Source organism: Salvelinus alpinus, chromosome 30 (genome assembly GCF_045679555.1).
Source record: "Salvelinus alpinus chromosome 30, SLU_Salpinus.1, whole genome shotgun sequence".
NCBI lineage: Eukaryota > Metazoa > Chordata > Actinopteri > Salmoniformes > Salmonidae > Salvelinus > Salvelinus alpinus.
The window spans coordinates 5,350,867-5,374,614 of NC_092115.1; the positions used below are offsets into that span (position 1 = coordinate 5,350,867).

Consider the following 23,748-nt stretch of genomic DNA (forward strand, 5'->3'; position numbering starts at 1 on the left):
GAGCTGTTGTAACGTCCTTTGACAGTACTGACAGTGATAAAGCTGTTGTAACGTCCTTTGACAGTACTGACAGTGATAGAGCTGTTGTAACGTCCTTTGACAGTACTGACAGTGATAAAGCTGTTGTAACGTCCTTTGACAGTACTGACAGTGATAAAGCTGTTGTAACGTCCTTTGACAGTACTGACAGTGATAAAGCTGTTGTAACGTCCTTTGACAGTACTGACAGTGATAAAGCTGTTGTAACGTCCTTTGACAGTGCTGACAGTGATAAAGCTGTTGTAACGTCCTTTGACAGTGCTGACAGTGATAAAGCTGTTGTAACGTCCTTTGACAGTACTGACAGTGATAAAGCTGTTGTAACGTCCTTTGACAGTACTGACAGTGATAAAGCTGTTGTAACGTCCTTTGACAGTACTGACAGTGATAAAGCTGTTGTAACGTCCTTTGACAGTACTGACAGTGATAAAGCTGTTGTAACGTCCTTTGACAGAACTGACAGTGATAAAGCTGTTGTAACGTCCTTTGACAGTACTGACAGTGATAAAGCTGTTGTAACGTCCTTTGACAGTACTGACAGTGATAAAGCTGTTGTAACGTCCTTTGACAGTACTGACAGTGATAAAGCTGTTGTAACGTCCTTTGACAGTACTGACAGTGATAAAGCTGTTGTAACGTCCTTTGACAGTACTGACAGTGATAAAGCTGTTGTAACGTCCTTTGACAGTACTGACAGTGATAAAGCTGTTGTAACGTCCTTTGACAGTACTGACAGTGATAAAGCTGTTGTAACGTCCTTTGACAGTACTGACAGTGATAAAGCTGTTGTAACGTCCTTTGACAGTACTGACAGTGATAAAGCTGTTGTAACGTCCTTTGACAGTACTGACAGTGATAAAGCTGTTGTAACGTCCTTTGACAGAACTGACAGTGATAAAGCTGTTGTAACGTCCTTTGACAGTACTGACAGTGATAAAGCTGTTGTAACGTCCTTTGACAGTACTGACAGTGATAAAGCTGTTGTAACGTCCTTTGACAGTACTGACAGTGATAAAGCTGTTGTAACGTCCTTTGACAGTACTGACAGTGATAAAGCTGTTGTAACGTCCTTTGACAGAACTGACAGTGATAAAGCTGTTGTAACGTCCTTTGACAGTACTGACAGTGATAAAGCTGTTGTAACGTCCTTTTTGACAGTGATAAAGCTGTTGTAACGTCCTTTGACAGTGCTGACAGTGATAAAGCTGTTGTAACGTCCGTTGACAGTGCTGACAGTGATAAAGCTGTTGTAACGTCCTTTGACAGTACTGACAGTGATAAAGCTGTTGTAACGTCCTTTGACAGTACTGACAGTGATAAAGCTGTTGTAACGTCCTTTGACAGTACTGACAGTGATAAAGCTGTTGTAACGTCCTTTGACAGTGCTGACAGTGATAAAGCTGTTGTAACGTCCTTTGACAGTACTGACAGTGATAAAGCTGTTGTAACGTCCTTTGACAGTACTGACAGTGATAAAGCTGTTGTAACGTCCTTTGACAGTACTGACAGTGATAAAGCAACATCAGGAAGTAATGTCCATGGATTGACAGCCGTTTAGGATTCCGTCAATCTACAGTTCTTTATATACAATAAATCAGGATCAACAAACTAGCCGGATATCTTTGATAAACAACCAGAGATAACTATTGACTAAAGCTAAACTTCGATGTGTTTTTGTGTCAATTCGACCATGACCATTTCAAGCTTACCTTGCTAAAAAAATCTATATATATATATATATACAATCTCAGAATATTTCCGAATATTTCTTCAAGTTAGCGGTCGTTGACATTGCTTCGTAGTACACCCCTCTGGTCCTCATATAGAACGGACTCAGAGCAAGGAGTCATTAAAGTTTATAGGATGTGTTTTTCAACTCAGAGTTGCTGCGTCACCCTGGATCAATCATATTGGTAATGGAACTCTTTAAAACAAACCAAACTTCTAAGACTAACCCCATTGGCTAATATGAGGAAGAGGAGGAGGAGGATGATGTTTACCTTGTTGTCTTGTCTGAGGGGGGTTGAGGGGACGTTAGGATCTGACGTCTCCGTAGCGTTGGTCTGTGCCTCCTCTTCCTCGGCCTTCTCCTCCTCCGCCTTCTTCTCCGGCGTTACCGTGGTGATCAGGTCTCCGGCGGCGACAGCTTTGGCGGGCGTGGCGTCCCTCATCAGGGTGTCGTGGTTCTCGGTTACGGGCGCTGGTAGGAGGCACGGTGAGGGGTTATTGTTAGTCACCAGAGGCAACCAAACATTAGTTCTCTGTGTGGTACAGCCTCAGGTAAGTCATGACCTTAGGAACTGATCTAGGATCAGTTTACTGTCCCAAAATCCTAACCTTAACATAAGATATACCAAAGGGGCGGGGTGACTGCTTTGTTGTTGTTTGAGCTACACATTGTGCCTTTTACATTAGTGGGGGTAAAACTCTAACTTCCAACACACCGACAGCACCGTGTTACACAGCATCGTCTGGATATGTGCGCAACAAAAGTTCAACGTTCACCTTCTGCTACCATTTCTGTCAAACGGTCTACGCATACAGTTTGATCGCATACGAACGATACATCCAACGTTACGCACCACACAGAACGCAAGGCAAACGCAGCGTTTTCATTGGAAATGAACGTAATTCTGGTGCAACGACGCTGTCGGTGTGATCTAAAGCGTTAGTCTTACTGAAACACAGACTCCAAGACTAGACTGAGGTAGACTATGACTGGATTTAACAATCTCTGGATCTCCCCCCTTTGCCCTTTGACAGAATCAATAGGTGTTAAAAAAATGTCCACACTCCATTTCAAGGTCCACACTAGCATACCAGTTAATCTAAAAGACTCTATTTCAAGTATACAGCATACTACTTAGAATGAGGTAATGTATTGGGCATTGTGAACATTTGAACACAGTTAATGAATAAGTATTTCACATTGACTCACACATTGACTCTTTACCGTAACACCCTGTATATAGCCTCCACATTGACTCTGTACCAGTACCCCCTGTATATAGCCTCCACATTGACTCTGTACCGTAACACCCTGTATATAGCCTCCACATTGACTCTGTACCAGTACCCCCTGTATATAGCCTCCACATTGACTCTGTACCGGTACCCCCTGTATATAGTCTCCACATTGACTCTGTACCGTAACACCCTGTATATAGCCTCCACATTGACTCTGCACCGGTACACCCTGTATATAGCCTCCACATTGACTCTGTACCAGTACCCCCTGTATATAGCCTCCACATTGACTCTGTACCGGTACCCCCTGTATATAGTCTCCACATTGACTCTGTACCGTAACACCCTGTATATAGCCTCCACATTGACTCTGCACCGGTACACCCTGTATATAGCCTCCACATTGACTCTGTACCGGTACCCCCTGTATATAGCCTCCACATTGACTCTGTACCAGTACCCCCTGTATATAGCCTCCATATTGACTCTGTACCGGTACCCCCTGTATATAGTCTCCACATTGACTCTGTACCGTAACACCCTGTATATAGCCTCCACATTGACTCTGCACCGGTACCCCCTGTATATAGCCTCCACATTGACTATGTACCGTAAAACCCTGTATATAGCCTCCACATTGACTCTGTACCGTAACACCCTGTATATAGCCTCCACATTGACTTTGTACCGTAATACCCTGTATATAGCCTCCACATTGACTCTGTACCAGTACCCCCTGTATATAGCCTCCACATTGACTCTGTACCGTAATACCCTGTATATAGCCTCCACATTGACTCTGTACCGGTACCCCCTGTATATAGCCTCCACATTGACTCTGTACCGTAACACTCTGTATATAGCCTCCACATTGACTCTGTACCGGTACCCCCTGTATATAGCCTCCACATTGACTCTGTACCGTAACACCCTGTATATAGCCTCCACATTGACTCTGTACCGTAACACCCTGTATATAGCCTCCACATTGACTCTGTACCGTAACACCCTGTATATAGCCTCCACATTGACTCTGTACCGTAACACCCTGTATATAGCCTCCACATTGACTCTGTACCGTAACACCCTGTATATAGCCTCCACATTGACTCTTTACCTCCGTCCAGGCTGCGTGACATGGTGTAGCGTTTGGAGGAGGAGCGTTCGAAGATGGGCGCGGCCCTGATGATCTGAGAGGAGACTCTCCGGGTCTGAGCCTGGGTTCTACCGCTGTAGCGGAACTTAGAACCGAGACCTAGGAACTTCTTAGGGGGGGCCTCTGGAGACACCAACCTGACAGAGGAGAAAAAAAAGTTAGGATAAATTAAACCATTATGTGATAAAAACCAATCTGTATATACAATAATAATAATAATTACAAGGAAAATGCAGCGTTTTCATTGGAAATTAATGTAATAATTAATAATAAATTAATAATTTACAATAATAATAAATGTAATTTACAGTACATCATACAGATAATCTCAGACATGTAACCTGACTTGATTTAAAATGCATCATTTTGACTGTTCTTAGAGGATAAATCAACCCAATATCTGGAGATAAAATCCCTACACTTGTTACATTTTACAGGTAAAGATCTTATGATAGGTTTTCATTTTTATAATGTTCTGCTGTGTTACAGTGCATTCAGAAAGTATTCACACCGCTTGACCTTATGTTGCGTTACAGCCTGCATTTAAAATGGATTCAATTGAGATTTTGTGTCACTGGCCTAAACACTGTTGGATTCGACATGTTGAACATTGAGATATTAAAAGACATGATAGATCAGACGCAGAGTATATTAAGGAGTGAAAGAGACTGGGTCTCTGTAGAAAGACAGATAGCTGTGGAATGTGTTGGGTGGACAAGAGGAGAGCAACGTGTTGATACAGGGGAGACAGATGGACCTCTGTGGATTAGATGAAGGAGGGGTTGAGGTCAGAAGGTGAGGACGGATTCTCTTAAGGGAGTAATAAAGGTTTTGTATCCTGTTACCCTCTTTACTCTCTTCCTGTAGAACCATAAAATGTAAGGATTGGAGAGAAAGAGGAGTGTCTTAAGTGGGATATAAATATCTGGATGGGAGAAACATTGAGTTGTCTGAATACAGCTGTATAGAACTTTTGGGAAGAATTAAACTTGGTTAAAGCTTATCTCGTGTCCGTGAGTTATTTACTCTGAAAAATAAGACCCTAACACAATACCCCATAATGTCAAAGTGAAAGGTTCTTAGACATTTTTTATAAATTAATTAAATGAAAAACTGAACTGTATTGAGTCAATCAGTATTCAACCTCTTTGTCATGGCATGCCTAAATAAGTTAATGAGTAAAAATGTGCTTAAGAATTCACATAATAAGTTGCATGGATTCAATCTGTGTGCAATCATTTTCGAATGACTTCCTCATCTCTGTACACATACAATTATCTGTTAGGTCCCTCAGTGGAGAAGTGAATTTCAAACACAGATTCAACCACAAAGACCAGGTTTTCCGAGGCCTCGCAAAGAAGGGGATCTGATAATGGTGGAGATGGCTGCCATTTTACTAGCTCCTAACCAACTGTGCTATTTTTATTTATTTTTCTCGCATTTGTAACTTATTTTGTACATAATGTTTCGTCTCTTATGACCGAAAATAGCTTCTGGTCATCAGAACAGCGATTACTCACCTCGTACTGGACAAAGATATTTTCTTTAAAGAGGCCGATATAAGGATATACTGCTTTGTCAAGACAAGGCCCAAATCCCCGTCATCAGCGTGAAGAAAAGACGGAGGAAAGGGGGGAGAAGGGCGGGGTGCCTTGTAAGAATTCGCTGACGAGTAGGTAAACCGCCACTTCCTTCCGTATTATTGGCCAAAGTGCAATCATTGGAAAACAAACTGGACGATCTACGATTAAGACTATCCTACCTAACGTGACAAAAAACTGTAATATCTTATGTTTCACCGAGATGTGGCTGAACGACGTCATGGATAATATAGAGCTGGCTGGCTTCTCTGTGCGTTGGCAGGACAGAGCAGCTACGTCTGGTAAGACGAGGGGCGAGAGTGTTTCTATTTGTCAATAACTGCTAGCGCGCAATGTCTAAAAATGAAAGAAATCTTGAGGCTCGCCCGAGGTAGAGTATCTCATGATAAGCTGTAGACCACACTATCTACCAACAGAGGTCTCATCTATATTATTCGTAGCCGTCTATTTACCACCATAAACCGATGCTGGCACTAAGACCACACTCAACGAGCTGTATATGGCCATAAGCAAGCTAGAAAATGCTCATCCAGAAGCGGCGCTCCTAGTGGCCGGGGACTTTAATGCAGGGAAACTTAAATCAGTTTTACCTCATTTCTACCAGCATGTCACAGAGGAACCAGAGGAAGAAAACAACTCTAGACCACCTTTACTCCACACACAGAGCAAAGCTCTCCCTCGCCCTCCATTTGGCAAATCTGACCATAATTCTATCCTCCTGATTCCTGCTTACAAGGAAAAACTAAAGCAGGAAGTACCAGTGACTCGCTCAATACAGGCAGATGTCGCGGATGTTAAGCTACAGGACTGACAAGCTAGCATAGACAGGAATATGTTCCGGGATTCATCCAATGGCATTGAGTATACCACCTCAGTCACCGGCTTTATCAATAAGTGCATCGACGAAGTCGCCCCCACAGTGACCGTACGTACATTTTCCAACCAGAAGCCATGGATTACAGGCAACATTTGCACCGAGCTAAAGGCTAGAGCTGCCGCTTTCAAGGAGCAGGACTTGAAAATGGTTGTCTAGCAATGATCAACAACCAACTTGACAGAGCTTGAATAATTTATTTAAGAATAATTAGCAATATTGTACAATCCAGGTGTGCAAAGCTCTTAGAGACTTACCCAGAAAGACTCACAGCTGTAATCGCTGCCAAAGGAGATTCTAACATGTATTGACTCAGGGGTGTGAATACTTACGGAAATTTGATATTTATGTATTTCATTTTCAAAGAATTTGCTAAATTTTCTCCAAACATCTTTTCACTTTGTCATTATGAGGTATTGTTCATTAATGGGTTTTTAAATGAATTTTAAATTTAGGCAGTAACAACAACATGTGGAATAAGTCGAGGTGTATGAATAGTTTCTGAAGGCGTAAGGACAAGCTACAAACATCTCTCACCTGAAGAACGTGTGGTGCTCAACACAGGTCTTCCACAGCCTCTTGGATGCACGGTGGTTAGGGAGCTTGAAGCCAATCGTGCTCTCAAACTGCTCAAACTGCAAGAGATGGTGATGTTACAGGTGTCTCAAAAGAGAGAGAGGAGAGAGAGAGAGAGAGAGAGAGGAGAGAGAGAGAGAGAGAGGAGAGAGAGAGAGAGAGAGAGAGAGAGAGAGAGGAGAGAGAGATAGAGATAGAGAGAGGAGAGAGAGAGAGAGAGAGAGATGAGAGAGAGATAGAGATAGAGAGAGGAGAGAGCGAGGAGAGAGAGAGAGAGAGAGAGGAGAGAGAGATAGAGAGAGGAGAGAGAGAGAGAGAGAGAGAGAGAGAGAGAGAGAGAGAGAGAGAGAGGAGAGAGAGAGAGAGAGAGAGAGAGAGAGAGAGGAGAGAGAGATAGAGAGAGGAGAGAGAGAGAGCGAGGAGAGAGAGAGAGAGGAGAGAGAGATAGAGATAGAGAGAGGAGAGAGAGAGAGAGAGAGGAGAGAGAGGGAGGAGAGAGGGAGGAGAGAGAGAGAGAGAGAGAGAGAGAGAGAGAGAGAGGCGGTGGTCATGTCAGAACAGAAGCAATTAATGTCCTTAAATATAGTAGTCTGCAACTTTTAATTCATTCCCCAAACAAAAACTAATGTTATGACTAGGGACAAGAGGTTTTCACTGACCACATAACGTAACCAGGAAAAACCCTGGGTAACAGAGTAGTAGTCTGACTAGGCCCCGGGCCACAGAGTAGTAGTCTGACTAGGCCCCAGTCCACAGAGTAGTAGTCTGACTAGGCCCCGGGTCACAGAGTAGTAGTCTGACTAGGCCCCGGGCCAAAGAGTAGTAGTCTGACTAGGCCCCGGGTCACAGAGTAGTAGTCTGACTAGGCCCCGGTCCACAGAGTAGTAGTCTGACTAGGCCCCGGGCCACAGAGTAGTCGTCTGACTAGGCCCCGGGCCACAGAGTAGTCGTCTGACTAGGCCCCGGGCCACAGAGTAGTCGTCTGACTAGGCCCCGGTCCACAGAGTAGTAGTCTGACTAGGCTCCGGGCCACAGAGTAGTAGTCTGACTAGGCCCCGGGCCACAGAGTAGTAGTCTGACTAGGCCCCGGAGTAGTCGTCTGACTAGGCCCCGGGCCACAGAGTAGTAGTCTGACTAGGCCCCGGGCCACAGAGTAGTAGTCTGACTAGGCCCCGGGCCACAGAGTAGTAGTCTGACTAGGCCCCGGGCCACAGAGTAGTCATCTGACTAGGCCCCGGTCCACAGAGTAGTAGTCTGACTAGGCCCCGGGCCACAGAGTAGTAGTCTGACTAGGCTCCGGGCCACAGAGTAGTAGTCTGACTAGGCCCCGGGCCACAGAGTAGTAGTCTGACTAGGCCCCGGAGTAGTCGTCTGACTAGGCCCCGGGCCACAGAGTAGTAGTCTGACTAGGCCCCGGGCCACAGAGTAGTAGTCTGACTAGGCCCCGGGCCACAGAGTAGTAGTCTGACTAGGCCCCGGGCCACAGAGTAGTCGTCTGACTAGGCCCCGGGACACAGAGTAGTCGTCTGACTAGGCCCCGGGCCACAGAGTAGTAGTCTGACTAGGCCCCGGGCCACAGAGTAGTAGTCTGACTAGGCCCCGGTCCACAGAGTAGTAGTCTGACTAGGCCCCGGTCCACAGAGTAGTAGTCTGACTAGGCCCCGGGCCACAGAGTAGTCGTCTGACTAGGCCCCGGGCCACAGAGTAGTCGTCTGACTAGGCCCCGGGCCACAGAGTAGTAGTCTGACTAGGCCCCGGGTCACAGAGTAGTCGTCTGACTAGGCCCCGGGCCACAGAGTAGTAGTCTGACTAGGCCCCGGTCCACAGAGTAGTCGTCTGACTAGGCCCCGGGTCACAGAGTAGTAGTCTGACTAGGCCCCGGGCCACAGAGTAGTAGTCTGACTAGGCCCCGGGCCACAGAGTAGTCGTCTGACTAGGCCCCGGGCCACAGAGTAGTCGTCTGACTAGGCCCCGGTCCACAGAGTAGTCGTCTGACTAGGCCCCGGGCCACAGAGTAGTCGTCTGACTAGGCCCCGGGCCACAGAGTAGTCGTCTGACTAGGCCCCGGGTCACAGAGTAGTCGTCTGACTAGGCCCCGGGCCACAGAGTAGTAGTCTGACTAGGCCCCGGGCCACAGAGTAGTCGTCTGACTAGGCCCCGGGCCACAGAGTAGTCGTCTGACTAGGCCCCGGTCCACAGAGTAGTCGTCTGACTAGGCTCCGGGCCACAGAGTAGTAGTCTGACTAGGCCCCGGGCCACAGAGTAGTAGTCTGACTAGGCCCCGGGCCACAGAGTAGTAGTCTGACTAGGCCCCGGGCCACAGAGTAGTAGTCTGACTAGGCCCCGGGTCACAGAGTAGTAGTCTGACTAGGCCCCGGGTCACAGAGTAGTCGTCTGACTAGGCCCCGGGTCACAGAGTAGTAGTCTGACTAGGCCCCGGGTCACAGAGTAGTAGTCTGACTAGGCCCCGGGTAACAGAGTAGTAGTCTGACTAGGCCCCGGGCCACAGAGTAGTAGTCTGACTAGGCCCCGGGCCACAGAGTAGTAGTCTGACTAGGCCCCGGGCCACAGAGTAGTAGTCTGACTAGGCCCGGGGTCACAGAGTAGTAGTCTGACTAGGCCCCGGGTCACAGAGTAGTCGTCTGACTAGGCCCCGGGTCACAGAGTAGTAGTCTGACTAGGCCCCGGGTCACAGAGTAGTAGTCTGACTAGGCCCCGGGTCACAGAGTAGTAGTCTGACTAGGCCCCGGTCCACAGAGTAGTAGTCTGACTAGGCCCCGGGTCACAGAGTAGTCGTCTGACTAGGCCCCGGTCAACAGAGTAGTAGTCTGACTAGGCCCCGGGTCACAGAGTAGTCGTCTGACTAGGCCCCGGGCCATACAGTAGTCTGACTAGGTCCCGGGCCATACAGTAGTCTGACTAGGCCCCGGGTCACAGAGTAGTAGTCTGACTAGGCCCCGGGTCACAGAGTAGTCGTCTGACTAGGCCCCGGGTCACAGAGTAGTCGTCTGACTAGGCCCCGGGTCACAGAGTAGTCGTCTGACTAGGCCCCGGGCCACAGAGTAGTAGTCTGACTAGGCCCCGGGCCACAGAGTAGTAGTCTGACTAGGCCCCGGGCCACAGAGTAGTCGTCTGACTAGGCCCCGGGCCACAGAGTAGTAGTCTGACTAGGCCCCGGGCCACAGAGTAGTAGTCTGACTAGGCCCCGGGCCACAGAGTAGTAGTCTGACTAGGCCCCGGGCCACAGAGTAGTCGTCTGACTAGGCCCCGGTCCACAGAGTAGTCGTCTGACTAGGCCCCGGGCCACAGAGTAGTAGTCTGACTAGGCCCCGGGCCACAGAGTAGTAGTCTGACTAGGCCCCGGGCCACAGAGTAGTAGTCTGACTAGGCCCCGGTCCACAGAGTAGTAGTCTGACTAGGCCCCGGGCCACAGAGTAGTCGTCTGACTAGGCCCCGGGCCACAGAGTAGTCGTCTGACTAGGCCCCGGGCCACAGAGTAGTAGTCTGACTAGGCCCCGGGTCACAGAGTAGTCGTCTGACTAGGCCCCGGGCCACAGAGTAGTAGTCTGACTAGGCCCCGGTCCACAGAGTAGTCGTCTGACTAGGCCCCGGGTCACAGAGTAGTAGTCTGACTAGGCCCCGGGCCACAGAGTAGTAGTCTGACTAGGCCCCGGGCCACAGAGTAGTCGTCTGACTAGGCCCCGGGCCACAGAGTAGTCGTCTGACTAGGCCCCGGTCCACAGAGTAGTCGTCTGACTAGGCCCCGGGCCACAGAGTAGTCGTCTGACTAGGCCCCGGGCCACAGAGTAGTCGTCTGACTAGGCCCCGGGTCACAGAGTAGTCGTCTGACTAGGCCCCGGGCCACAGAGTAGTAGTCTGACTAGGCCCCGGGCCACAGAGTAGTCGTCTGACTAGGCCCCGGGCCACAGAGTAGTCGTCTGACTAGGCCCCGGTCCACAGAGTAGTCGTCTGACTAGGCTCCGGGCCACAGAGTAGTAGTCTGACTAGGCCCCGGGCCACAGAGTAGTAGTCTGACTAGGCCCCGGGCCACAGAGTAGTAGTCTGACTAGGCCCCGGGCCACAGAGTAGTAGTCTGACTAGGCCCCGGGTCACAGAGTAGTAGTCTGACTAGGCCCCGGGTCACAGAGTAGTCGTCTGACTAGGCCCCGGGTCACAGAGTAGTAGTCTGACTAGGCCCCGGGTCACAGAGTAGTAGTCTGACTAGGCCCCGGGTAACAGAGTAGTAGTCTGACTAGGCCCCGGGCCACAGAGTAGTAGTCTGACTAGGCCCCGGGCCACAGAGTAGTAGTCTGACTAGGCCCCGGGCCACAGAGTAGTAGTCTGACTAGGCCCCGGGTCACAGAGTAGTAGTCTGACTAGGCCCCGGGTCACAGAGTAGTCGTCTGACTAGGCCCCGGGTCACAGAGTAGTAGTCTGACTAGGCCCCGGGTCACAGAGTAGTAGTCTGACTAGGCCCCGGGTCACAGAGTAGTAGTCTGACTAGGCCCCGGTCCACAGAGTAGTAGTCTGACTAGGCCCCGGGTCACAGAGTAGTAGTCTGACTAGGCCCCGGGTCACAGAGTAGTCGTCTGACTAGGCCCCGGGCCATACAGTAGTCTGACTAGGTCCCGGGCCATACAGTAGTCTGACTAGGCCCCGGGTCACAGAGTAGTAGTCTGACTAGGCCCCGGGTCACAGAGTAGTCGTCTGACTAGGCCCCGGGTCACAGAGTAGTAGTCTGACTAGGCCCCGGGTCACAGAGTAGTAGTCTGACTAGGCCCGGGTCACAGAGTAGTCGTCTGACTAGGCCCCGGGCCACAGAGTAGTAGTCTGACTAGGCCCCGGGTCACAGAGTAGTAGTCTGACTAGGCCCCGGGCCACAGAGTAGTAGTCTGACTAGGCCCCGGTCCACAGAGTAGTAGTCTGACTAGGCCCCGGGTCACAGAGTAGTCGTCTGACTAGGCCCCGGTCAACAGAGTAGTAGTCTGACTAGGCCCCGGGTCACAGAGTAGTCGTCTGACTAGGCCCCGGTCCACAGAGTAGTAGTCTGACTAGGCCCCGGGTCACAGAGTAGTAGTCTGACTAGGCCCCGGGTCACAGAGTAGTCGTCTGACTAGGCCCCGGGCCATACAGTAGTCTGACTAGGTCCCGGGCCATACAGTAGTCTGACTAGGCCCCGGGTCACAGAGTAGTAGTCTGACTAGGCCCCGGGTCACAGAGTAGTCGTCTGACTAGGCCCCGGGCCACAGAGTAGTAGTCTGACTAGGCCCCGGGCCACAGAGTAGTCGTCTGACTAGGCCCCGGGCCACAGAGTAGTCGTCTGACTAGGCCCCGGGTCACAGAGTAGTCGTCTGACTAGGCCCCGGGCCACAGAGTAGTAGTCTGACTAGGCCCCGGGCCACAGAGTAGTAGTCTGACTAGGCCCCGGGTCACAGAGTAGTAGTCTGACTAGGCCCCGGTCCACAGAGTAGTAGTCTGACTAGGCCCCGGGCCACAGAGTAGTAGTCTGACTAGGCCCCGGTCCACAGAGTAGTAGTCTGACTAGGCCCCGGTCCACAGAGTAGTAGTCTGACTAGGCCCCGGTCCACAGAGTAGTAGTCTGACTAGGCCCCGGTCCACAGAGTAGTAGTCTGACTAGGCCCCGGGTCACAGAGTAGTCGTCTGACTAGGCCCCGGGTCACAGAGTAGTCGTTTGACTAGGCCCCGGGCCACAGAGTAGTAGTCTGACTAGGCCCCGGGCCACAGAGTAGTAGTCTGACTAGGCCCCGGGCCACAGAGTAGTAGTCTGACTAGGCCCCGGGCCATACAGTAGTCTGACTAGGCCCCGGGCCATACAGTAGTCTGACTAGGCCCCGGGCCATACAGTAGTCTGACTAGGCCCCGGGCCATACAGTAGTCTGACTAGGCCCCGGGCCATACAGTAGTCTGACTAGGCCCCGGGCCATACAGTAGTCTGACTAGGCCCCGGGCCATACAGTAGTCTGACTAGGCCCCGGGCCATACAGTAGTCTGACTAGGCCCCGGGCCATACAGTAGTCTGACTAGGCCCCGGGCCATACAGTAGTCTGACTAGGCCCCGGGCCATACAGTAGTCTGACTAGGCCCCGGGCCATACAGTAGTCTGACTAGGCCCCGGGCCATACAGTAGTCTGACTAGGCCCCGGGCCATACAGTAGTCTGACTAGGCCCCGGGCCATACAGTAGTCTGACTAGGCCCCGGGCCATACAGTAGTCTGACTAGGCCCCGGGCCACACAGTAGTCTGACTAGGCCCCGGGCCATACAGTAGTACAGTATGGCCCCGGGCCATAGTTTTTCCTGGTCAAGTCACATGGTAAAACACCTGACCCGGTTTAGATCTACAGTTGTTGTTGTTGATGTTGGTGTGTTTACCTCTCCGGGGCGTATCTTGATGTAGAAGTTGTTTCTCTTGTAGGAGATCTTGAGGACCTTGGGCCAGGCGAAGCGGTTGATTCTCAGTCTGTCTCTGTAGATGAGCAGCCCGCTGGAGCACACTCCTAGCATGATCTCTACGCCTTCAGAGTCCTGGAACACACCCGTATAGAATACAATACTACTGATGTACACAGTCTGTCTCTATAGATGAGGAGACCACTCCTAGCAGGACCTCCTGGAACACACCCGTATAGAATACACTACTACTGATGTACACAGTCTGTCTCTATAGATGAGGAGACCACTCCTAGCAGGACCTCCTGGAACACACCCGTATAGAATACACTACTACTGATGTACACAGTCTGTCTCTATAGATGAGGAGACCACTCCTAGCAGGACCTCCTGGAACACACCCGTATAGAATACAAAAGAATGAGTTTCAGTACGACCCAATACCCCGTTCACAAGGAGTCGTAGAAATTATGAAATAGAAATCACAATGTTAGGAAGGATTCTTCTCCAGACACTAACAGTTGTGGAGGGAGTAATGGTAGAGGGCAGGGTTCTGATGGTAAACGGCTACGGACAGACAGGCGGATAAACGGGGCAGTGCTTCGTGTCTCACCTCTTACTCTACATGTACATGACGTGAGGGACGGGTGTATCTAGGGTCCGATGAGACAAGCAGCGCGCAGCACAGCAATGGGGAGAGAGGGATGATGGGTAAAAACAAGCCACAGTGTGATGACTGCTAAGCTAAAGCCATGCGTCAATAAAAAAACAATAAATAAAACACAAACACGATGCAGCAACCTCTTACCTCCCCTTTAGCTGGAGCCAAACACTCAAACTGGTTTCCTACCAACTAGCCCGGTGGTTTCATGAGAGGAGAGAGAGAACAACGATGCTGATCCCATTCAACTTGTCAAATGGTTTATTAAATGACAAAAACAAATCTGTATTAGTGGATATAAACTACTTCCTCTTCGTTCCTCACTACTAATCTGTATTCATAGTGTACTAGTGGATAGAAACTACTTCCTCACTACTAATCTGTATTCATAGTGTACTAGTGGATAGAAACTACTTCCTCACTACTAATCTGTATTCATAGTGTACTAGTGGATAGAAACTACTTCCTCACTACTAATCTGTATTCATAGTGTACTAGTGGATAGAAACTACTTCCTCTTCGTTCCTCACTACTAATCTGTATTCATAGTTTACTAGAGGATAGAAACTACTTCCTCACTACTAATCTGTATTCGTAGTGTATTAGTGGATAGAAACTACTTCCTCTTCGTTCCTCACTACTAATCTGTATTCATAGTGTATTAGTGGATAGAAACTACTTCCTCTTCGTTCCTCACTACTAATCTGTATTCATAGTTTACTAGAGGATAGAAACTACTTCCTCACTACTAATCTGTATTCGTAGTGTATTAGTGGATAGAAACTACTTCCTCTTCGTTCCTCACTACTAATCTGTATTCATAGTGTATTAGTGGATAGAAACTACTTCCTCTTCGTTCCTCACTACTAATCTGTATTCATAGTGTACTAGTGGATAGAAACTACTTCCTCACTACTAATCTGTATTCATAGTGTACTAGTGGATAGAAACTACTTCCTCACTACTAATCTGTATTCATAGTGTATTAGTGGATAGAAACTACTTCCTCTTCGTTCCTCACTACTAATCTGTATTCATAGTTTACTAGAGGATAGAAACTACTTCCTCACTACTAATCTGTATTCATAGTGTATTAGTGGATAGAAACTACTTCCTCTTCGTTCCTCACTACTAATCTGTATTCATAGTGTACTAGTGGATAGAAACTACTTCCTCACTACTAATCTGTATTCATAGTGTATTAGTGGATAGAAACTACTTCCTCTTCGTTCCTCACTACTAATCTGTATTCATAGTTTACTAGAGGATAGAAACTACTTCCTCACTACTAATCTGTATTCGTAGTGTATTAGTGGATAGAAACTACTTCCTCACTACTAATCTGTATTCATAGTGTATTAGTGGATAGAAACTACTTCCTCACTACTAATCTGTATTCATAGTGTACTAGTGGATAGAAACTACTTCCTCACTACTAATCTGTATTCGTGGATATAAACTACTTCCTCACTACTAATCTGTATTCATAGTGTATTAGTGGATATAAACTACTTCCTCTTCGTTCCTCACTACTAATCTGTATTCATAGTTTACTAGAGGATAGAAACTACTTCCTCACTACTAATCTGTATTCGTAGTGTATTAGTGGATAGAAACTACTTCCTCACTACTAATCTGTATTCATAGTGTATTAGTGGATAGAAACTACTTCCTCACTACTAATCTGTATTCATAGTGTATTAGTGGATAGAAACTACTTCCTCTTCGTTCCTCACTACTAATCTGTAGATGGTCTGTAGATGGTAACAGTCAGTGAAACTAACAGAGATGGTAACAGTCAGTCGGCAGTCCTGCTAGAGCAGAGGCAGTTGGCCCCAGGCAGTTGGCCCCGGGCAGTTGGCCCCGGGCAGTTGGCCCCGGGCAGTTGGCCCCGGGCAGTTGGCTCACAGCACATACAGACATAGCAGCCCAGTGTTGGTGTTAAGCATGGCATTGACATCACTGATGACATCACTGAAACAGCAGCGGTGCATTGGAAGGATTAGCAGAGTGCCTCTGACAAGCAGTGACGTGAGAGAGAGAGTTTGGTAGGTGGTGTGTGTGTGTGTTGTGTGTAGGTGTGTGGTGTATGGAGGTGTGTGTGTGCGTGTGTGGTGTGTGTAGGTGTGTGGTGTATGTAGGTGTGTGTGTGTGTGTGTGGTGTATGTACTGTATGTAGGTGTGTGGTGTGTGTGTGGTGTATGTAGGTGTGTGTGTGTGTGTGTGGTGTGTGTGTAGTGTACGTAGGTGTGTGTGTGTGTGGTGTACGTAGGTGTGTGTGTGTGTGTAGTGTACGTAGGTGTGTGTGTAGTGTACGTAGGTGTGTGTGTGTGTGTGTGTACGAAGGTATGTGTGTGTGTGTGTGTGTACCTTAGCGTGATGGAGGTCTACCCCATACATGGACAGTTTCTTGGCATTCTCCAGGAAGTGTAACTCTGCTTCAGCCGGCGTCATCCCTCTGAAAACAGACATCAGGCATCAACTACATGTCCTGTAACTACGGGGTTCATGTCCTGTAACTACGGGGTTCATGTCCTGTAACTACGGGGTTCATGTCCTGTAACTACGGGGCTCATGTCCTGTAACTACGGGGTTCATGTCCTGTAACTACGGGGTTCATGTCCTGTAACTACAGGGCTCATGTCCTGTAACTACGGGGTTCATGTCCTGTAACTACGGGGTTCATGTCCTGTAACTACGGGGTTCATGTCCTGTAACTACGGGGTTCAGACATGTCCTTTATTAAACTACATGTCCTGTAACTACGGGGCTCATGTCCTGTAACTACGGGGTTCATGTCCTGTAACTACGGGGTTCATGTCCTGTAACTACGGGGCTCATGTCCTGTAACTACGGGGTCCATGTCCTGTAACTACGGGGCTCATGTCCTGTAACTACGGGGCTCATGTCCTGTAACTACGGGGTTCATGTCCTGTAACTACGGGGTTCATGTCCTGTAACTACGGGGTTCATGTCCTGTAACTACGGGGCTCATGTCCTGTAACTACGGGGTTCAGACATGTCCTTTATTAAACTACATGTCCTGTAACTACGGGGCTCATGTCCTGTAACTACGGGGTTCATGTCCTGTAACTACGGGGCTCATGTCCTGTAACTACGGGGCTCATGTCCTGTAACTACGGGGTCCATGTCCTGTAACTACGAGGTCCATGTCCTGTAACTACGGGGCTCATGTCCTGTAACTACGGGGCTCATGTCCTGTAACTACGGGGTTCATGTCCTGTAACTACGGGGCTCATGTCCTGTAACTACGGGGTCCATGTCCTGTAACTACGGGGTCCATGTCCTGTAACTACGGGGTCCATGTCCTGTAACTACGAGGTCCATGTCCTGTAACTACGGGGTCCATGTCCTGTAACTACGGGGTCAATGTCCTGTAACTACGGGGTCCATGTCCTGTAACTACGAGGTCCATGTCCTGTAACTACGGGGCTCATGTCCTGTAACTACGGGGCTCATGTCCTGTAACTACGGGGTCCATGTCCTGTAACTACGGAGCTCATGTCCTGTAACTACGAGGTCCATGTCCTGTAACTACGGGGCTCATGTCCTGTAACTACGGGGTCCATGTCCTGTAACTACGGGGTTCAGAGATGCTCCGTATCAGAGAAGGAGCTACAATGGGTACAGACACAGGCAGACAGAGAGACGTATGGATCTATAACGTATCGCCGGACATACTTGTAGTTTTTGTGTAGGTCCATGACCTTGTCCTCCAGACAGACATACTTATAGAGAGCTAGATGTATAGATAATCTGTCGCCGGACATACTTGTAGTTTTTGTGTAGGTCCATGACCTTGTCCTCCAGACAGACATACTTATAGAGAGCTAGATGTATAGATAATCTGTCGCCGGACATACTTGTAGTTCCTGTGTAGGTCCATGACCTTGTCCTCCAGACAGACATACTTATAGAGAGCTAGATGTATAGATAATCTGTCGCCGGACATACTTGTAGTTCCTGTGTAGGTCCATGACCTTGTCCTCCAGACAGACATACTTATAGAGAGCTAGATGTATAGATAATCTGTCGCCGGACATACTTGTAGTTCCTGTGTAGGTCCATGACCTTATCTTCTAGTTCCTTGGTGTGGTTTGGAGCGAAGCGGAGCTCACTGTTGTACTCCGTCTCCTCGGGGTCGTAGTCCCCCAGCTCTGACTGGACCGTGTAGGAGCCCAATATGGTGTGGGTGGCGAAGGAACAGGGGAGACGACCAGACACCATGTCATCACGCAGCTGGAGACACAGGTAGTACCTAGAGAGAGAGAGAGGAGGGGGGAGAGAGAGAGAGAGGGAGGAGGGGGGAGAGAGATAGAGAGGGAGGGTGGGGAGGAGAGGTGGGAGAGAGAGCGAGAGGGGGAGGCAGAGGGAGGGGAGAGAGGGGGAGGCAGAGAGAGGGGAGAGAGAAGGTAGAGAGAGAGCGACAGTAAGAGAGAGAAGAGGAGAGTGGGAGATGCCAGTACGATAGTATTTTACCATAAATAGCAACATACTGTATTTCAGAGGCTTTGACAATGCAGTCGATCCACCCAGCTTACCTGGTAATGTCTTCAGACAGCTGGGCAGGGTCTGGGGGGTAGAACTTGACGTTGAAGCCAAAGTTCCAGGGGCCACCTGCAAAACAATAAAGCAAAATATAGACTACAGTATAGCACAGTATAGTGTTGTATAGACTATAGTATACTGCAGTATAGACTATGGCATAGTGTAGTATATAGTATAGGCTATAGTGTAGTATAGTGCTGTATAGAATATAGTGTAGTATAGTGCTGTATAGACTATAGTGTAGTATAGTGCTGTATAGACTATAGTGTAGTATAGTACTGTATAGACTATAGTGTAGTATAGTACTGTATAGACTATAGTGTAGTATAGTGCTGTATAGACTATAGTGTAGTATAGTGCTGTATAGACTATAGTGTAGTATAGTGCTGTATAGACTATAGTGTAGTATAGTACTGCATAGACTATAGTGTAGTATAGTACTGTATAGACTATAGTGTAGTATAGTACTGTATAGACTATAGTGTAGTATAGTGCTGTATAAACTATAGTGTAGTATAGTGCTGTATAGACTATAGTGTAGTATAGTGCTGTATAGACTATAGTGTAGTATAGTGCTGTATAGGCTATAGTGTAGTATAGTGCTGTATAGACTATAGTGTAGTATAGTGCTGTATAGACTATAGTGTAGTATAGTGCTGTATAGACTATAGTGTAGTATATAGTATAGACTATAGTGTAGTATATAGTATAGACTATAGTGTAGTATAGTGCTGTATAGGCTATAGTGTAGTATAGTGCTGTATAGACTATAGTGTAGTATATAGTATAGGCTATAGTGTAGTATAGTACTGTATAGACTATAGTGTAGTATATAGTATAGACTATAGTGTAGTATATAGTATAGACTATAGTGTAGTATAGTGCTGTATAGGCTATAGTGTAGTATAGTACTGTATAGACTATAGTGTAGTATATAGTATAGGCTATAGTGTAGTATAGTGCTGTATAGACTATAGTGTAGTATAGTACTGTATAGACTATAGTGTAGTATAGTACTGTATAGACTATAGTGTAGTATAGTGCTGTATAGACTATAGTGTAGTATAGTGCTGTATAGACTATAGTGTAGTATAGTGCTGTATAGACTATAGTGTAGTATATAGTATAGACTATAGTGTAGTATAGTGCTGTATAGACTATAGTGTAGTATAGTACTGTATAGACTATAGTGTAGTATAGTGCTGTATAGACTATAGTGTAGTATAGTGCTGTATAGACCATAGTGTAGTATATAGTATAGGCTATAGTGTAGTATAGTGCTGTATAGACTATAGTGTAGTATAGTGCTGTATAGACCATAGTGTAGTATAGTGCTGTATAGACTATAGTGTAGTATATAGTATAGGCTATAGTGTAGTATAGTGCTGTATAGACTATAGTGTAGTATAGTACTGTATAGACTATAGTGTAGTCTAGTGCTGTATAGACTATAGTGTAGTATAGTGCTGTATAGACTATAGTGTAGTATAGTGCTGTATAGACCATAGTGTAGTATATAGTATAGGCTATAGTGTAGTATAGTGCTGTATAGACTATAGTGTAGTATAGTGCTGTATAGACCATAGTGTAGTATAGTGCTGTATAGACTATAGTGTAGTATAGTGCTGTATAGACTATAGTGTAGTATAGTGCTGTATAGACCATAGTGTAGTATAGTGCTGTATAGACTATAGTGTAGTATAGTGCTGTATAGACTATAGTGTAGTATAGTACTGTATAGACTATAGTGTAGTATAGTGCTGTATAGACTATAGTGTAGTATAGTGCTGTATAGACTATAGTGTAGTATAGTGCTGTATAGACTATAGTGTAGTATAGTGCTGTATAGACTATAGTGTAGTATAGTGCTGTATAGACCATAGTGTAGTATAGTACTGTATAGACTATAGTGTAGTATAGTACTGTATAGACTATAGTGTAGTATAGTGCTGTATAGACTATAGTGTAGTATAGTACTGTATAGACTATAGTGTAGTATAGTGCTGTATAGACTATAGTGTAGTATAGTGCTGTATAGACTATAGTGTAGTATAGTGCTGTATAGACTATAGTGTAGTATAGTGCTGTATAGACTATAGTGTAGTATAGTACTGTATAGACTATAGTGTAGTATAGTACTGTATAGACTATAGTGTAGTATATAGTATAGGCTATAGTGTAGTATAGTGCTGTATAGACTATAGTGTAGTATAGTGCTGTATAGACTATAGTGTAGTATAGTACTGTATAGACTATAGTGTAGTATAGTGCTGTATAGACTATAGTGTAGTATAGTGCTGTATAGACTATAGTGTAGTATAGTACTGTATAGACTATAGTGTAGTATATAGTATAGGCTATAGTGTAGTATAGTGCTGTATAGACTATAGTGTAGTATAGTACTGTATAGACTATAGTGTAGTATAGTGCTGTATAGACTATAGTGTAGTATAGTGCTGTATAGACTATAGTGTAGTATAGTACTGTATAGACTATAGTGTAGTATAGTGCTGTATAGACTATAGTGTAGTATAGTACTGCATAGACTATAGTGTAGTATAGTACTGTATAGACTATAGTGTAGTATAGTGCTGTATAGACCATAGTGTAGTATAGTGCTGTATAGACTATAGTGTAGTATAGTGCTGTATAGACTATAGTGTAGTATAGTGCTGTATAGACTATAGTGTAGTATAGTACTGTATAGACTATAGTGTAGTATAGTACTGTATAGACTATAGTGTAGTATAGTACTGTATAGACTATAGTGTAGTATAGTACTGTATAGACTATAGTGTAGTATAGTGCTGTATAGACTATAGTGTAGTATAGTGCTGTATAGACTATAGTGTAGTATAGTACTGTATAGACCATAGTGTAGTATAGTGCTGTATAGACCATAGTGTAGTATAGTACTGTATAGACTATAGTGTAGTATAGTACTGTATAGACTATAGTGTAGTATAGTGCTGTATAGACTATAGTGTAGTATAGTGCTGTATAGACTATAGTGTAGTATAGTGCTGTATAGACTATAGTGTAGTATAGTGCTGTATAGACTATAGTGTAGTATAGTGCTGTATAGACTATAGTGTAGTACATAGTGTAATATATAGTATAGGCTATAGTGTAGTATAGTGCTGTATAGACTATAGTGTAGTATAGTACTGTATAGACTATAGTGTAGTATAGTGCTGTATAGACTATAGCGTAGTATAGTACTGTATAGACCATAGTGTAGTATAGTGCTGTATAGACTATAGTGTAGTATAGTGCTGTATAGACTATAGTGTAGTATAGTACTGTATAGACTATAGTGTAGTACATAGTGTAGTATATAGTATAGGCTATAGTGTAGTATAGTGCTGTATAGACTATAGTGTAGTACATAGTGTAGTATATAGTATAGGCTATAGTGTAGTATAGTGCTGTATAGACTATAGTGTAGTATAGTGCTGTATAGACTATAGTGTAGTACATAGTGTAGTATATAGTATAGGCTATAGTGTAGTATAGTGCTGTATAGACTATAGTGTAGTACATAGTGTAGTATATAGTATAGGCTATAGTGTAGTATAGTGCTGTATAGGCTATAGTGTAGTACATAGTGTAGCGCAGTATAGTGCTGTAAAGAATGTAGTATAGTGTAGTGTAAACTACAGTATATTGTTGTATAGACTACAGTAGAGTGGTATAGTGTAGTGTAAACTACAGTATATTGTTGTATAGACTACAGTAGAGTGGTATAGTGTAGTGTAAACTACAGTATATTGTTGTATAGACTACAGTAGAGTGGTATAGTGTAGTGTAAACTACAGTATATTGTTGTATAGACTACAGTAGAGTGGTATAGTGTAGTGTAAACTACAGTATATTGTAGTATAGTGGTGTATAGAGTACAGTAGAGTGGTATAGTGTAGTGTAAACTACAGTATATTGTTGTATAGACTACAGTAGAGTGGTATAGTGTAGTGTAAACTACAGTATATTGTAGTATAGTGGTGTATAGACTACAGTAGAGTGGTATAGTGTAGTGTAAACTATAGCATAGTGTAGTATGGTGTTGTCTAGTATATAATAGTGTCGTATAGTATAGCATGGTGAGGTGTAGTATAGACTATAGTATAGCATTGTATAGTGTAGTATAGACTATAGTATAGCATTGTATAGTGTAGTATAGACTATAGTATAGCATTGTGTAGTGTAGTATGGACTATAGTATAGCATTGTATAGTGTAGTATAGACTATAGTATATTGTTGTATAGACTACAGTAGAGTGGTATAGTGTAGTGTAAACTATAGCATAGTGTAGTATAGTGTAGTATAGCATTGTGTAGTGTAGTATGGACTATAGTATATACTATAGTACAGTGTTGTATAGACTATAGCATAGTGGTGTATAGTATAGACTATAGTAGGGTTGTATAGTATAGACTATAGCATAGTGTAGTATAGTGTTGTATAGTATAGACTATAGCATAGTGTAGTATAGTGTTGTATAGTATAGACTATAGCATAGTGTAGTATAGTATAGTGTTGTATAGTATAGACTATAGCATAGTGTAGTATAGTGCAGTGCAGTAAAGTATCGTGTAGTATAGTGTAGTATAGACTATTGTCTTGTACAGTGTAGTACAGAATAGCCCAGAGTGTAGTGTTGTATAGTGTAGTATATAGTATAGTGTAGTTTGGTGTTGTGCAGTATAGTATAGGCTATAGTATACAGTAGAGTGTAGTGCAGTAGAACGTAGATGTGGTGTAGTGTTTTGCAGTATAAGGTAGTGCAGTAGAGTGTAGTGACACGCAGTATATTGTAGTATAGTGCAGTACATTGTAGTATAGCGCAGTATATTGTAGTATAGCGCAGTACAGTGCAGCATAGTGTAGTATAATG

The 23,748-nt window shown here is 45.6% G+C and overlaps 1 protein-coding gene across 23 annotated transcripts in view; it reads right to left on the reverse strand.

Annotated features, from left to right (window-relative positions):
* The window catches only part of LOC139560246 (band 4.1-like protein 3), a 113,154-nt gene that overhangs the window by 32,907 nt on the left and 56,499 nt on the right, over nt 1-23,748 (reverse strand). For 18 of the 23 annotated variants that reach the window (XM_071376851.1, XM_071376841.1, XM_071376843.1 and 15 more), the window contains 8 exons: nt 18,847-18,922; nt 18,351-18,563; nt 16,655-16,742; nt 14,432-14,476; nt 13,606-13,758; nt 7,175-7,272; nt 4,124-4,299; nt 2,040-2,239 (listed from right to left, as the gene is read on the reverse strand). In XM_071376851.1, the coding sequence (XP_071232952.1) occupies nt 2,040-2,239; nt 4,124-4,299; nt 7,175-7,272; nt 13,606-13,758; nt 14,432-14,476; nt 16,655-16,742; nt 18,351-18,563; nt 18,847-18,922 (1,049 nt within the window). Of the gene's footprint in view, nt 1-2,039; nt 2,240-4,123; nt 4,300-7,174; nt 7,273-13,605; nt 13,759-14,431; nt 14,477-16,654; nt 16,743-18,168; nt 18,220-18,350; nt 18,564-18,846; nt 18,923-23,748 lie in introns of those variants that run through there. The other 5 variants (XM_071376861.1, XM_071376856.1, XM_071376848.1 and 2 more) reach the window with 2 other exon arrangements.